Here is a 15,584-nt window from a genome sequence, read left to right as displayed (position 1 = left end):
ATAAACATGCAAGGTTTCAGGTACGTCTTGCTACTTCTTCTTACACTTAGGTCACACTACACATACATGTACAAGCATATATATACATATCCCTCTGGGTTTTCTTCTATTTTCTTACTAGTTCTTGTTCTTGTTTATTTCCTCTTACCTCCATGGGGAAGTGGAACAGAATTCTTCCTCCGTAAGCCATGCGTGTTGTAAGAGGCGACTAAAATGCCAGGAGCAAGGGGCTAGTAACCCCTTCTCCTGTATATATTACTAAATGTAAAAGGAGAAGCTTTTGTTTTTCCTTTAGGGCCACCCCGCCTCGGTGGGATATGGCTGATGTGTTGAAAGATAGATAGATTTGGGGCGCTGCACAGGCGAACGTATATATATGTTTGGACTGTTTAAGGGTTAAATTACACACAGGAAGACAGTATCAACATTTACCCTTTCAAGGTCAGTCTCATTGTACATTGGCACTGAAGTCAGTTTCGGTCCTGTAGTACAACGCAGTGAGCTCAGCTCACTCAGATAAGCTGTGAGTGGTAAATCTGGGCCTAGATATGAGATAATAGATCTATGTGGTAAGTGCACACCATATAAAAAAAAAGCCTGCAGCACGCAGTGCATGAGGAAAAAAACGGCAACAGCGATTTTTGTTTAAAACAGTGAATTTGCAGTGTATTTTTGTATGGTTTTTAAGGATGTATTCTCTGTTTCTTGGTCTCATTTCATAGAATGGATGATATATTACAGAAAAAGAGATGATTTTGATTGATTTCACAATGAAAAGTACCTTCAAATTGAGCTCAAGGCAGTGGAAATGTTCGATTTTTGCCAATGTTCAAGAGTAAACAAATCACGCCACACATCCAATACACTGGTAAGTCTAATATTTTTTCACAAGTGCGCTGATATTATTTATACTATTTTTACAATAATGCAGTAGTCCGCATAACAGTAAATCTTCTATTTTTTGTGTGAATAAAAATTAAAAATAGAAAGCAAGAGTAATATAAGAGGGGCCTGGAGACATGACTAATAAACAGAGATGTTATTTTAGTGCCAGGAATGTCTGCCTTGTTTATTCTGGACCTATTTTGAAATTGGCATCTTTTAAAATCTGTGTGAAATTGGCCAAATTGACGGTGAAAGTGTTTCTTTTGTTGGGTCACCCATCTCGGTGGGAAATAGCCGACATAAAAAAAAAAAATATCATCAAAAACAGTATGATGCCAATTAGGGTTATATGATTTGTGCCAACTGGGATGTTTTATATTGTCTCATATTGCAGGCAGCGGTAAATTATTTTTTCCTGTATTTTTGTTTTTTGACCATGAATAAATTTTTTTTTGGCATATAATACTGACACCATCACAAAAATTTCCATAAAACTAGGACTTCAAGAGTCCTGAGGTAGGAAGTACTTTGCCTGTACCCTAAAGGAAGGGTGGGGGATCTAGCAGTCCAGAGGAAATCTTAGGGAAATACCAATTAAAGATTTTGATACCAGTGATTGTGGTATTGTCAGTTTGCAGCCTGAGAGATCAGACATAGACCTGGATGTATATCTAGATTGTTTATTGTCATCTGTTAGGCACATCAACCTGCACACCTCTGGCAAAACAGTGATGGAGTGAATAATGATGAAAGTGTTTCTTTTTTGGGTCGCCCTACCTTATTGGGTCAGTGTGTTTAAAAAAATATGTTGAATCTTGCAATTTTCATATTTGTAATCTCTATGAAGTTAGAAAATATCTTGATAAGAAGAGTACCTTGGTTCTTTGCCATCTATTTGTTCCCTCTTGAATTGACTTTTGGAACTATTTGTAGGTTTGCCTAACTACCTACTAAAAAGACTTGTTTGTACTGAATAGTGCAGGTAGACTGGTATGCAGTTTTGCTCCTACCTGGAGTTCCCACTAATCACTACTTGTATAAGCTGCATTGGCTTCCTATCAAGGCAAGAACTGAATTTAAACTCTTGACAAGACAGCTATTGTTTTTTGATCACCCTGACTCTGTGGGAGATGGCTGGTGCATTAAATTTTTTTTTAAAGGGTTCTTTGTTCTTTAATATCATACTATGAGTGGAGGTGTCCTACTTAAAGTAATTATGGATGAGGTGAGGTTAACAGAAACCATACCTGTTTAAGTACTCTAGATTTAGACTGAAGAGTGTGGTGAGTAAGGAAGAAGGCAGCTGTCCACTCATTTTCACTGCAGTGAGGTAATAGCTGTAAAAACATCAAAACATTAATTTCTAATCAATAACCTTTATCAAAAAAAGAATTGTAATGTTCTAAAATGAAAGAACATGGTCTCTGCAGCACAGAATTTAAACAAGAGTAATTATTGGTGCTTTACACAACATATGTCAGGCTCAGCTTTATAAAAATTTATAAAAAGCAAGCTAAATGAAAAGCAAAGTACAAATAATTAAGGGAAGAACAAAAACCACAGAATTAGAGGAAGCAAAGTATAAGATACTAAATGTGAAATTCTCAGCTTGTTTATAACTGATGAAACCTGAGACATAGTGACTTTAAACATCAAACAGTCAACTGAAACTCAAGAGACAAACATCCAAAGAGGAGGTAAAAACATAACAACTAGACACAAACAAAAACACAATAGGACCAGACATGATAATGTCGTGAGTCTTAAAAAAATAAGAAGACAAATTTATCCACTGAAATTTTGGGGGCGAGATTTCACATGAAGGTAGATAAACTAATGAAAATGGCACACATTGTGTTAGCCCCCCCCCCCCAAAAAAAAGGCCGGATGAGGAACTTCAAATCTACAGGCCAGTCTCATTGACAACCAGTGTTTTGGAATTACTGGAAAAGTGGATAAAACACTAGGAAAGCAAATGACTGATAATAAGCAAACAGTTTAATTTTCAATCAGCAAATTCCTGTAAAATTAATCAATTAAGCAGTCATGACAGTCACAGAAATTATTCAAGAAAGAAATGTATGGATAGATTGCACTTATTTAGACTTCAATAAAGTTTTCAACAGTTTCCCACTAGAGCACAGTGCTGGGATGATACCAAAGTTTCTGCTGATACCGTTACTCAATTTTAGGTCGATTGCCATATCAATATGTACTAATCAAAATTATTCAATACTTCCCAATACTATCAAAATTAGCTGACACTAACCAATCCGATTCTTTGGCATACGCCAACTACTGTGTACTCTGGAAACTGGAAAAAACAGAAGGAAAAAAAAAAGGAAAATATTGCAGTGGATGAGAGATTTTTCTGTTTGAAAAGATAATGCAAACAGTGAGATGCGGCAAGATGTCCTTAAAGGGTTATGTTGTTTGCTTGTGGAGTATCACAAGGAGCAGTGCTTTCCTTGATCTTTCTAATGTTTATAAATGACTAACAGAAGAAATTAAAAACAGTATTTAAACATTTCCAGAGTTTACCTGTAAGAGTGCAACTATCCACTCAATTCTTGAAATGGCAAAAATGGCCTTGAAGTCATTATCTAGAGTGTCAATGCTGAGCTGCTCTCCCTGCTGCACTCGAGCATCCATCTTCAACATCATGTGAAGGATAATATCGCAACATGTATCTGGACAGTCTTCAGCTTCGAGGATTGGTGCCAGTGGTATTATGCTGCGTGGGTGCAACTTGTATTTCACTATCATTTGTTTGAGTAAAGAAATATCTGAAATACAAAACTGCTTATTCAATAGATAGCTATAAGACTCATAACTTACAACCATGGATTCAAACTTTTTATTAGTGCTAATTGCAATTAAGGAATTTTCACAGAGAAGACCCCAACTTAAAACAAGTTAGAGTGCTGGTGTTTCAACTTACAAACGAGTTGTTTGTACTGTAAAGTAACAGAACAAATGAATGCTAGTACTGAAGCTCATTGGTTGCAAAACTTTAATTACTTCTTAAGTGACACATTTGTAAGGGTGAATGTTTGTAACTTGGGGAGTTCATAAGTGGGAGAACTTTAATTTTTTTTTTTTTTGAAGAATTAAGAACTAAATTTTGAGTATTGAGTTCAATGAACCACTAGCAATACCAGTACAAGAACCACTAGTAATACCAGTACAAGAACCACTAGTAATGTAACCAATCAGTTTTACATACTAAATAACCAGTTTCAAAACCAACCTACACTCTTTTGGTTAGTTGACCTCCTTCAATTTCCTACACACATATCCATAGCTTGGGGACTGACAAAGTGCTGAGAGTCCATTCTAGCAACTAAAGACATAGCAGCTGAATGAAGGAGATGCCTGCTTTTATTGTTAATTAAACCATACACAACATAATTTTTAATGTTTTTCAAACCATTGTATTCTATGTACGGGCTCTGATGAACTATTGGCACCCTACTGCAGTATCTCATTGGAAATGGACATAGCTGTAAATGGGAAAAGGACAACTCATAAGTACAGTGGTACCTCGAGTTACAAACTTAATTTGTTCCAGAAGGCTGTTCAAGTGCCGGTCCCAAATGAATTTGTTCCGATACGGAATAATGCAAATTAGACTAGTCTGTTTCAGACCCCTAAAAATACACTTACAAAAATACACTTACATAATTGTTCGAGTTGGGAGCTGTTTGAAACTCAAGATACCACTGTATTACCTTAGTATAGGTAGGAGGCCCATAAACTTTTAGACAGATTTTTAGGGACCTTTGAGTAAATTGTCAAAAGCCAGGATCTCTTACTGCAGGTGCTGAGTGAATCTCTACATACTGAAATTAGAGATTGCTAAAGATCCCTAACCAGTAAGTGATAAAATCCTGAATGTTGCATGACAAGGTCAAACATCCTGATTTTTTCCATTTCAGCAATACAAGCATCCTACATAATCACAACCAGCAAGGAAAACAATGCAAGTGCCATAGTTACCAATCAAAGACAAAGAGAAAAAAGGGGAGAGAGATATTCATTAAATTCTTTTTGCCAATGGCCCAGTGGGGCATTGGTTTAGAACTAGGCCATAACAATTCTTACCTGACTCACCCTTGATGACCCCTGGAGGTCTATTATGATCTGACAAGAACCTAATTTACCTGTTCCAGTGATCACTGTGAGTAATGTGAAGTCACCTCAACTAATGTGAAGAGACTATGGAATGCATGACTGACTCAGCTACTGGGAGGAAGACATGAAGGAATAAATGGTTGATTCAGCTACTTTGCAAGAGACAGAATGAATAAAAAATGAAGATGCAATACTGGGGCTGGAATAATTTACACAAATAACCTGCACATAGAATGTATGACTCAGCAACAGTGAGTTAAAGACAGCCACTGAGTTAAAAAAAAATATATAAACAAGATAGCAAAGAGTTCTGCAACATACTGTATACGAAATTGGCATCAAACATTTTTCCCAGAAAGGAACAAAAGACCTAATAATAAAAGACTGGTTTAGTGGAGGGTTCTGTAGAGCAATGAACAAGACAGGATTTAGAATTAATTTAGAACACATGCAAACCTAAGGATTTATAAGATTCTGACAAGCCAAAAATGAATATGAAAATGAATGAAGGGAGAAAGAAATTCTGAAATAGTATACAAGACAAGAGCAAGACAGAATAAGACAGAATTTAATGTTATTCAAATTTATAAAAAGCAAGCTAAATGTGAAGCAAAATACAAATACAGTATATTATTATTATAAACAAAAAGAAGCGCTAAGCCACAAGGGCTATTGAGTTAAATACAGTATAGAACCCCCGTACAGCACAGAACCCCTGTATCCGTGGATTCGGTTTCCGTGGATTTAGATATCCACAGTTTACCATGGCCCGAAAATAACCCTTAATTTTACTTAATAGCGGCCTCAAAGTGTAAAAGTAATGATGGTGGCATGAAGTGCTTTTCCCCCTCTCATCTGCGACTGCTTGACAGAGCAGAGAACAGAGCAAGATGTCTCATCTCTCACATGGACCAATCCAGGAAAGATATGTCATTTCAGCAGAGCCTTCAACACAGGAGGGATGTGGGTGGCCTTACTGTTATGTACAAGGCCAATATTGTCAAAGTACCACACTTGGATCCACTTTGAGGACAGCATGAAGCAAGCGTCTATACCACAAGATGGGCAGAAAGCAGCAACTTCACTCTGGCTGTACCTTTCTCCAGAACATCACTTCATCTGATATCATTTATCCCCAGGATGACTCAAGTATGGAACACATTCATACAGCATTATGTCAACGAGATAAAGTCAGTTGATCAGATGAAAATGCTGGCCCACAGATGGCTCCAATTGCATCCTGTTCCTACTTGTATGTCTCATAACAATAAAAATGCTTTCAAATGAGCTGATGTAGGTAACAGCTCTTAGCTTGTCAATAAAGTTAGGAATCCTTAACCTGTAAATAGCTTATCAATAAAGCTAGGGATCCTTAACCTTGTCAAACCCTGTGTAAGGAAAAAAAAAAGTGCTAAGTCTCGACTAATTGTGCATAATTTATCAATTAATCTTTATCATAGGTATGTATGTAAACAAAAAACGACTTATATATATAGGGTTTCCTATTATCCACGGTTTCGGGTATCCACAGTAGGTTTTGGAACGTATCTCCTGAAGATACAAGGGGACTACTGTAATTAAAGGAAAGAGCAAAAACCACAGAATTAGCAGCAATGTATAAGTTACTAAATATGAAATACTCAGTTTTTTTTATAACAGAGGAAACCTTACAGGTAATTCCTTTAAACACTGAACAGCCAACTAAAACAGAAGAGACTGAAACATCCAAAGAGGAGATAAAAACACTACAACTAGATGCAAACAAAAACATAATAGGATCAGACATAATGATATCACGAATCTTAAAGAAATGAGTAAAAGACAAATTTATCCACTGTAAAATTTTGAGGGGGAAGATTTCACAAGAAGGTAAATGGACAAATGAAAATGGCACACATTATGCTAGGAAAAAAAAAAAAAAAGGACACAGATGAGGAACTTCAATCTACAGGCCAGTTTCAGTGGCAACCAGTGTTGTGGAATTACTGGAAAAGACGATAAAACACTTGGAAAGCAAATGACTATTGATAAGCAAACAATTTAATTTTCAATCAGCAAATTTATGTAAAACCAGTCAATTAAGCTATCATGACAGTCACAGAAATTATTCAAGAAATAAATGTATGGACAGACTGCATCTATTTAGACTTCAATAAAGTTTTCAACAGAGTTCCTCACTAGAGCATAGTGATGGGACGTCAGTGATGGGACATTAGTGATGGTGTACAGAAATATATCTTGTTGGATGAATCTTTATGAGCCAGCTGGCCAAGTGGTTAATGCACTGGCCTGGAGTTGTAGGTCTCACTTGCCGAGGGCTTAAAACCCCAACCATTTTGTGGTTAACCATGGGTGAAATCATGCGTGTGGCCTAATTTTATTTCCTACTTCACAATATCAATGCAATTCTCCAATAATAATTTATCAACAATGCAGTATCATGTATAAACTTGCACATGTACTTAATGTCAACTTTTCCACATTATAATTGTCTGTACTTTAATTTTCAAAATAACAATCTCCATAGTATTATATTTAGGAGGAAGTGCTAAAGCCACTGGGATTATATAGCACCTGGAGAACAGGAAACAATCAAGTTCAATACAAGGAAGGGGAGAATAACTACAATTTGTTAGATCAAGAGCCCCTCATCAGCATCAAGTAACCTCCCTTGGAAGGTCAGCCTCCAGAGCCAACGAACACTAGAAAAAGTGTCTTGACCAGAAACTTGAGTAACTGCTCACAGAGCACCTGCAAAAACAAATTGTACAGGAATGGGCACAATGTGTCAATCAGAAACTAGAAAGAATTTTAAAATAATTATGGAGTGTAGCTGGTGCGGAGTTGACAGACCCACAATACATCAGACTCCAATGATTTAACTGACCTCGCTTTTCCCAGGAGTAGAGTACGTGCATGCACCTCTCAATCACCTGATCAAACGCTATACACTGCAAAATGTTGTCCCAATAAAAGCTTGTTCTGCAATGTGACTGTGACTTTTCTTTACAGCAGAAGATGACTTTATTTGGACTATTAACCAATGATTTAATAACCCCCCCCCCCCAAAAAAAAAAAAAAAAAAAAAAACAAGCAGTAAGGCATGTTTCTACTGCAGCTCATTTTTGCCCCTACCTCATTATGTGACTGTCAACACTTGACTAATACCCAAGTATCTATCTGCTGCTAGGAAGCAAAAGTAACAGGTGGTAGGAGACATGCCCATATGTCTCCCAGCCTGGGATTCAATCCAGGTTCTTTTAGTTGTGAACTTGCTAAGCTACCACTCACTACAAGATATACTATAGATGAAGCCCTCCTACAACACTCAACAATACGGTACCATTTATAATAACTAACTTTCCCACATGTGAGTTGTCTGTAGCACTTTAGTTTTCAAAATACAGAGGCATGATTAAATCATCTGTTTCTTACATCAGCAGATGAAGCACACAATATTCTCTGGTTCTCCTCTGTTCACATCATCAGAAGTAAAAAGTGAAGAAACTGGATGGAATTTCAGTATTGTACCATTATACTTTGTTCATCACTTTGAATAATATATCTTGAATGTATTTCAAGAGCTTTCCCTACTGCTGCAGCCTGTTTTTGAATCATGCTTGAGATGAATGTGATGTAAATTTTATACTGCAAATTAGAAGTATAGAAATTAAAGACAGTGTGGGGAAATGAAGGGTTATAATTCAGATAGCAGAGAAGGACTATTGAGATGGCATAGCCAATTAAAATAGATGGACCAAGTTTAGTTGATCAAGAGTGTAAATCTGGGTAGATGGCAGGAGAGGGTAGGGAATGTCCCAGGAAGGGTTGACTGGAGGGTGTGAAGGAGGTTTTAGGTGGTAAGGTCTTGAGAATCTAGCATGCATATGTGGGAGTGTTAATATGTACAGGAATGAGTGGAGATAAGTTGTTCAAGTTTAGTGTTCTGTTGGAGTGTAAACAATTTAATATTTATACGTGTGACATATCAACGATAGCTTTTAAGTCTTCCTACTCCTTAAGGCTGGCCTGGGGCATTTAAGAAGGAATTCAAGGAAACCGGTTAGCTGGAGGTGGGAAGTACTGTGCCTGAACTCTGAGCGGGGTAGTGGAATTGGTGCAACTTGGATTGTCCTTCAATTGTCATGTCTGCATCCCTCTAGCCAGACAGCTATTGAATGATGGTGAGTGTTTCCTCCTTTGGGTTACCCTATCATGGTGAGAGATGGCTGATGTGGTAAAAAAATGCTTCTTTTGGGGTATGTTGTTGCAACTGTGAAGAGGCAGCCTTCCTGAAGGACATACACAAGCAATGTTAAAATATTCTCAGCTTCCCTCCCTCCTTCCCCCATCTTCTATCAAGAGAGTTAAAGTGAAGACAATTATATAAAATTGATACAGTAATGAATTACATTTTTTATTAAAAGCCTCAAAGTATTCTTAATGTTAATTTGGAGTCTTTCGTCAGCAGTGGAGCTGCACCCAGTATGGCCACTACTTGGTGTTTGCAAGCTTGTAGCGACCAAAGCACGGTGAACCCTTGATTCAATGGGCTAATAAGGGATGCTGGAGGTGTCCATTAAAGCCAACTCTCCATTAAATCCAAAATGAGATTATTTTTCTTTGTCACACTAACAGACAATTCTGCATTTAACACAAAGTAAATCTTCTCATTAATGGATTTCAACAATTTTGATAAAAAAAAAAAAATGCCAGAAAAATGCTTCAATTTTTTTATCACGTTGGCCGTTTCCCACCAAGACAGGGTGTCCCAAAAGATGGAAAACTCCAAAAAAGAAAGAAAAACCTTTGATCATTCAACACTTTCACCATCATTCATACATAATCACTGTCTTTGCAGAGGCGCTCAGATACGACAGTTCAGATGTCACTCCAAACAGCCAATATCCCAAACCCCTCCTTTAAAGTACAGGCATTGTACTCTCCACCTCCAGGACTAAGTCCAGCTAACCAGTTTCCCTGAATCCCTTCACAAAATATTATCCTGCTTACACTCCAACAGCTCATTAGGTCCCAAAAACCATTCATCTCCATACACTCCTATATAACACACATACACGCTTGCTGGAAGTCCAAGCCCCTTGCCCACAAAACCTCCTTTACCCCCTCCCTCCAACCTTTCCTAGGAAAACCTCTACCCTGCTAACCTTCCACTACAGATTTATATGCTCTCCAAGTCATTCTACTTTGTTCCATCCTCTCTAAATGACCTAACCATCTCAACAACCCCTCTTCTGACTAATGCTTTTAGTAATTCCACACCTCTTCCTAATTTCCACACTGCAAATTCTCTGCATAATATTTACACCACACACTGCCCTTACACACGACATATCCACTGCCTCCAGCCTCCTCTAATTATCAGAACAAAATGGACAAAACTGTAATTCTGCATTTTGTCCATAACGATAGTGTACAGTTGCCTTCTGAACTATCAGGCCAAGTCTGCTAACTCTGATATTTGTTTGGTATGGACCAATGAGGTTGTGTCCAGGACCTGATCATTGTCATAGCTCCCTGAGCTGTAGGCCACCTGCACCGGTTTGTTTGTTCTCACTCATGCATGCACTTATCATTCAGCCTCTAATTTTTCCCTGGATTTAGAACATTTTACGTGACTTCATTAACACTTACAGTGGCCATCACATAGAACTGTTACTGAAGGCAGGGTCCTTCACGTTGTTCTATGTCATGAGCTCTGCTCACTCAGATAAGCGGTGAGTGGTAAATTTTGGCCTAGACGTGTCAGTACCAGACAAACGTAAAAGTTAGTGGACTTGGCCTGATGCTTCAGAAGACAACTGGATATTATCCATATGGACAAAATGCGGAATTATAGACTTTTGTCCATTTTGTCTGAAAAGTAGAGAATTTGATGGGCCAATTTATTGCCCAAAACTGCTAAAATACATTAATGAGAGGTTTATCTGTGCTTGAATACATTCACCAATATGCAAGAACAGGAATGGTGAGTGAGTCAGCTCACAGCCTAACACCTAAACACCTGTGCAGGCAGCCATGATGTTTATGACATGGCTACCACATACTTTAAAATCATCCAACACAATTATTGATACACTGTTTCTGGCTAACACACTAGTTGCTGGGAAAACTCTGAAAGTTACATGAGAAATGACGCTCGCCGTCACTATGGATGGCAAGAAATTGTTCTTATATTTTTTGTACTTGGCAATATTAACCCTTTCAGGGTTCATGCCATTGTTCTATGGCTTTAAAGAGAGAATCCATGCCGTAGTACTACGTGATAAGTTCAGCTCACTCAGATAAGTTGTGAGTGGTAAATTTGGGCCTAGATATGAGAGAATGGGTCTGTGCGGTAAGTGTGCATCATATAAAAAACCCTGCAGCGAATTTGCGATGTATTTTTGTATGGTTTTTATGGTTGTATTCATGGTTTCTTGGTCTCTTTTGATAGAACAGAAGATATATTACAGAAATATAATGATTTTGATTGATTTTAGGACTGAAAATAGCTTGAAATAGCGGAATTGTTCGATTTTTGCCAATGTCCAAGAGTAAATAAATCACATTACACATCCAATACACATCAACTGGTGGGTCTAACATGTGTTCACAAACATGCTGATATATTCTTCCCAACAAGTCGGCCATTTCCTACCGAGGTAGGGTGACTCAAAAAGAAAGAAAATATCCCCCCAAAAAAGAAAATACTTTCATCATCATTCAACACTTTCGCCTCACTCACACACAATCAATCACTATTTTTGCAGAGGCACCCAGATACAACAGTTCAGAATCATATATAAAGATATATAACATATCCCTCCAAACTCCCAATATTCCATACCCCTCCCTTAAAAGGCAGGCACTGTACTTCCCATTTCCAGTACTCAAGTCCAGCAATATAAAAATAACCGGTTTCCCTGAATCTCTTCACTAAATATTACCCTGCTCACACTCCAACAGCTCGTCAGGTCCCAAAAACTATTCGTCTCCATTCACTCCTATTGAACACGCTCATGCATGCTTGCTGGAAGTCCAAACCCCTCGCCCACAAAACCTCCTTTGCCCCCTCCCTCCAACCTTTTTGAGGACAACCCCTACCCTGCTTTCCTTCCCCTAAAGATTTATACACTCTCCATGTCATTCTACTTTGATCCATTCTCTCTAAATGACCAAACCACCTCAACAACCCCTCTTCATTCCTCTGACTAATACTTTTATTAATTCCACACTTCTCCTAATTTCCATACTCCGAATTCTCTGCATAATAGTTACACCACACACTGCCCTTAGACAGGATATCTCCACCGCCTCCAACCATATCCTCGCTGCAGCATTTACAACCCAAGCTTCACACCCATATAAGAGTGTTGGTGCCACTATACTTTCATACATTCCCTTCTTTGCATCAATGGATAACATATTTTATCTCCACAGATACCTCAACACGCCACTCACCTTTTTTCCTTCATCAATTCTATGGTTAACCTCATCCTTCATAAACCCATTAGCTGACATGTCAACTCCTAAATATCTGAAAACATTCACTTCTTTCATACTCCCTCTCTCCAATGTGATATCCAATTTTTCTTTATCTAAATCATTTGATACCCTCATCACCTTACGCATCTCTATGTTCACTTTCAACTTTCTACCTTTACACACTCTCCCAAACTCGTCCACTAACCTATGCAACTTTTCTTTAGAATCTCCCATAAGCACAGTATCATTAGCAAAAAGTAACTGTCAACTCCCATTTTGTATTTGATTCCCCATAATTTAATCCCACCCTTCTCCCCAATACCCTAGCATTTAGTTCTTTTACAACACCATCTATAAATATATTAAACAACCATGGTGACATTACACATCCCTGTCTAAGACCTACTTTTACCGGGAAGTAGTCTCCCTCTCTTCTACACCCCCTAACCTGAGCCTATCCTCATAAAAACTCTTTGCAGCATTCAGTAACTTACCACCTATTCCATATACTTGCAACATCTGCCACATTGCTCCCCTATCCACTCTATCATATGCTTTTTCTAAATTCATAAATGCAATGAAAACATCCCTACCTTTATCTAAATACTGTTCACATATATACTTCAACATAAACACTTGATCCACACATCTCCTACCCACTCTAAAGCCTACTTGCTCATCTGTAATCCTACTCTCTGTCTTACCTCTAATTCTTTCAATAATAACCCTACTGTACACTTTTCCTGGTATGCTCAGTAAACTTATTCCCCTATGTTTTTTACAAATTCTTTTGTCTCTCTTCCCTTTATATAAAGGACTATACTTGCTCTCTGCCAATTTCATACATTTATTAAACAAAAATATCAATCACTCCAACACTATATCCCCCCTGCTTTAACATTTCTGTCATGATCCCATCAGTTCCAGCTGCTTTACCCCCTTTCATTCTACGTAATGCCTCACGCACCTCCCCCACACTCACATCCTGCTCTTCTTCACTCCTAAAAGATGTTATACCTCCCTGGCCAGTGCATGAAATTACCGCCTCCCTTTCTTCATCGATATTTAAAAGCTCCTCAAAATATTTCCACCATCTACCCAATGCCTCCAGCTCCCCATCTACTAACTCCCTTACTCTGTTTTTAACTGACAAATCTATTCGTTCCCTAGGCTTTCTTAACTTGTTTATCTCACTCCAAAATTTTTTCTTATTTTCATAAAAATTTCTTGACAGTGCCTCTCCCACTCTATCATCTGCTCTCTTTTGCACTCACTCAACCTTTCTTTTACTCTCCATATACTCTGCTCTTCTTATAACACTTCTGCTTTGTAAAAACCTCTCATAAGCTACCTTCTACTCTTTTATCACACCCTTTACTTCATCATTCCACCTATCACTCCTCTCCTCTTGCACCCACCCTCCTATGGCCATAAACTTCTTCCCCACATTCTAGTACTGCATTTTTAAAACTATCCCAACCCTCTTCAACCCTCCCACTACTCATACTTGCAATAGCCCACCTTTCTGCCAATAGATGCTTATATATCACCCGAACTTCCTCCTCCCTTAGTTTATACACTTTCAACTCTCTTACTTGCTGTTACCATTTTCCTTTTGTCCCATCTACCTCTTACTCTAACTGTAGCTACAACTAAATGATGATCCGATATATCAGTTGCCCCTCTATAAACATGTACAGCCTAAAGCCTACCCATCAACCTTTTATCCACCAATACATAATCTAACAAACTTTCATTACATGCTATATCATACCTTGTATACTTATTTGTCCTCTTTTTCCTAAAATATGCATTATTTGTTATCAAACCTCCTCCCACACATAGCTCAATTAAAGGCTTCCCATTTTCATTTACCCCTGGCACCCCAAATTTACCTACTACTCCCTCCACATTTTTACCCACTTTAGCATTGAAATCCTCAACCACAAGTACTCTCACACTTGGTTCAAAACTCCCCACAAACTCACTCAACATTTCCCAAAATCTCTCTCTCTCTCTCTTCTACATTTCTTTCTTCTCCAGGTGCATATATGCTTACTATAACCCCCTTACACATTGAACCCTTACTTTACTACACGTAATCCTTGAATTAATACATTTATACTCCCTCTTTTCCTGCCACAACTTATCCTTCAACATTATTGCTACTCCTTCTTTAGCTCTAACTCTATTTGAAACCCCTGACTTAATCCATTTATTTCTCCCCACGGAAACTCTCCTACCCCTTTCAGTTTTGTTTCACTTAAAACTAGGACATCCAGTTTCTTCTCATTCATAACATCCACAATCATCTTTTTCTTATCATTTGCACAACATCCATGCACATTCAAACATCCCACTTTGATGGTTTTCTTCTTTTTCTTTTAGCAGGTTATACAGGAAAAGGGGTTATTAGCCTATTGTTCACGGCATTTTAGTTAACTTTTACAACACACATGGTTTATGGAGGAAAGATTCTTATTCCACATCCCTATGGATATAAAAGGAAAAGTAACAAGAACAAGAACTATTAAGATAAAAATCAAAGAAAACTCAGATGAGTGTGTATACATAAACGTATGTGTAGTGTGACCTAAGTGTAAGTAGAAGTAGCAAGACGTACCTGAAATCTTGCATGTTTATGAGACATAAAAAAGCCACCAGCAACCCTACCAGCATGTAAAACAAATGTACAGGCTTTCCTTTTACAGTCACTTGGTAGGACGGTAGTACCTCCCTGGGTGGTTGCTGTCTACCAACCTACTACATTATTATTTATACAATTATACAATATTGCATAACAGTAAATCTTCTACTTTTTGGTGTGAATAAAAATTCTTTAAGGGAATGAAAAATCAAAATGGAAGTCATGTGTAAAGCCTAGAAACATATCTAATGAACTGAGGAAATATTATTTTAGTGCCACGAATGCCTGCACTGTTTACTCCAGACCATATTTTGAAATTTGTGTGAAAATTACTAAATTACCAATTTTTGATCACTTTACTGGGTAGTTGAAGTACAGCCTCTCCTCACTTAGCAACATACACGTTTACTGATGCCTTGGACTTACGACA

General features: G+C 37.8%; 1 protein-coding gene across 2 annotated transcripts in view; it reads right to left on the bottom strand.

Annotated features, from left to right (window-relative positions):
- The window catches only part of LOC128698468 (uncharacterized), a 113,894-nt gene that overhangs the window by 14,773 nt on the left and 83,537 nt on the right, over nt 1-15,584 (bottom strand). For both annotated transcript variants that reach the window (XM_070084973.1, XM_070084974.1), the window contains exons 7-8: nt 3,427-3,671; nt 2,133-2,222 (exon numbers count right to left, since the gene is read on the bottom strand). In XM_070084973.1, coding sequence (XP_069941074.1) covers nt 2,133-2,222; nt 3,427-3,671 — 335 coding nt within the window. The remainder of the gene's footprint in view (nt 1-2,132; nt 2,223-3,426; nt 3,672-15,584) is intronic.

The sequence above is a fragment of the Cherax quadricarinatus genome, chromosome 14, assembly GCF_038502225.1.
Source record: "Cherax quadricarinatus isolate ZL_2023a chromosome 14, ASM3850222v1, whole genome shotgun sequence".
Taxonomy (NCBI): domain Eukaryota; kingdom Metazoa; phylum Arthropoda; class Malacostraca; order Decapoda; family Parastacidae; genus Cherax; species Cherax quadricarinatus.
Note: the sequence above shows the minus strand (reverse complement) of the source record. Positions and strands in the feature narration are given on the sequence as shown.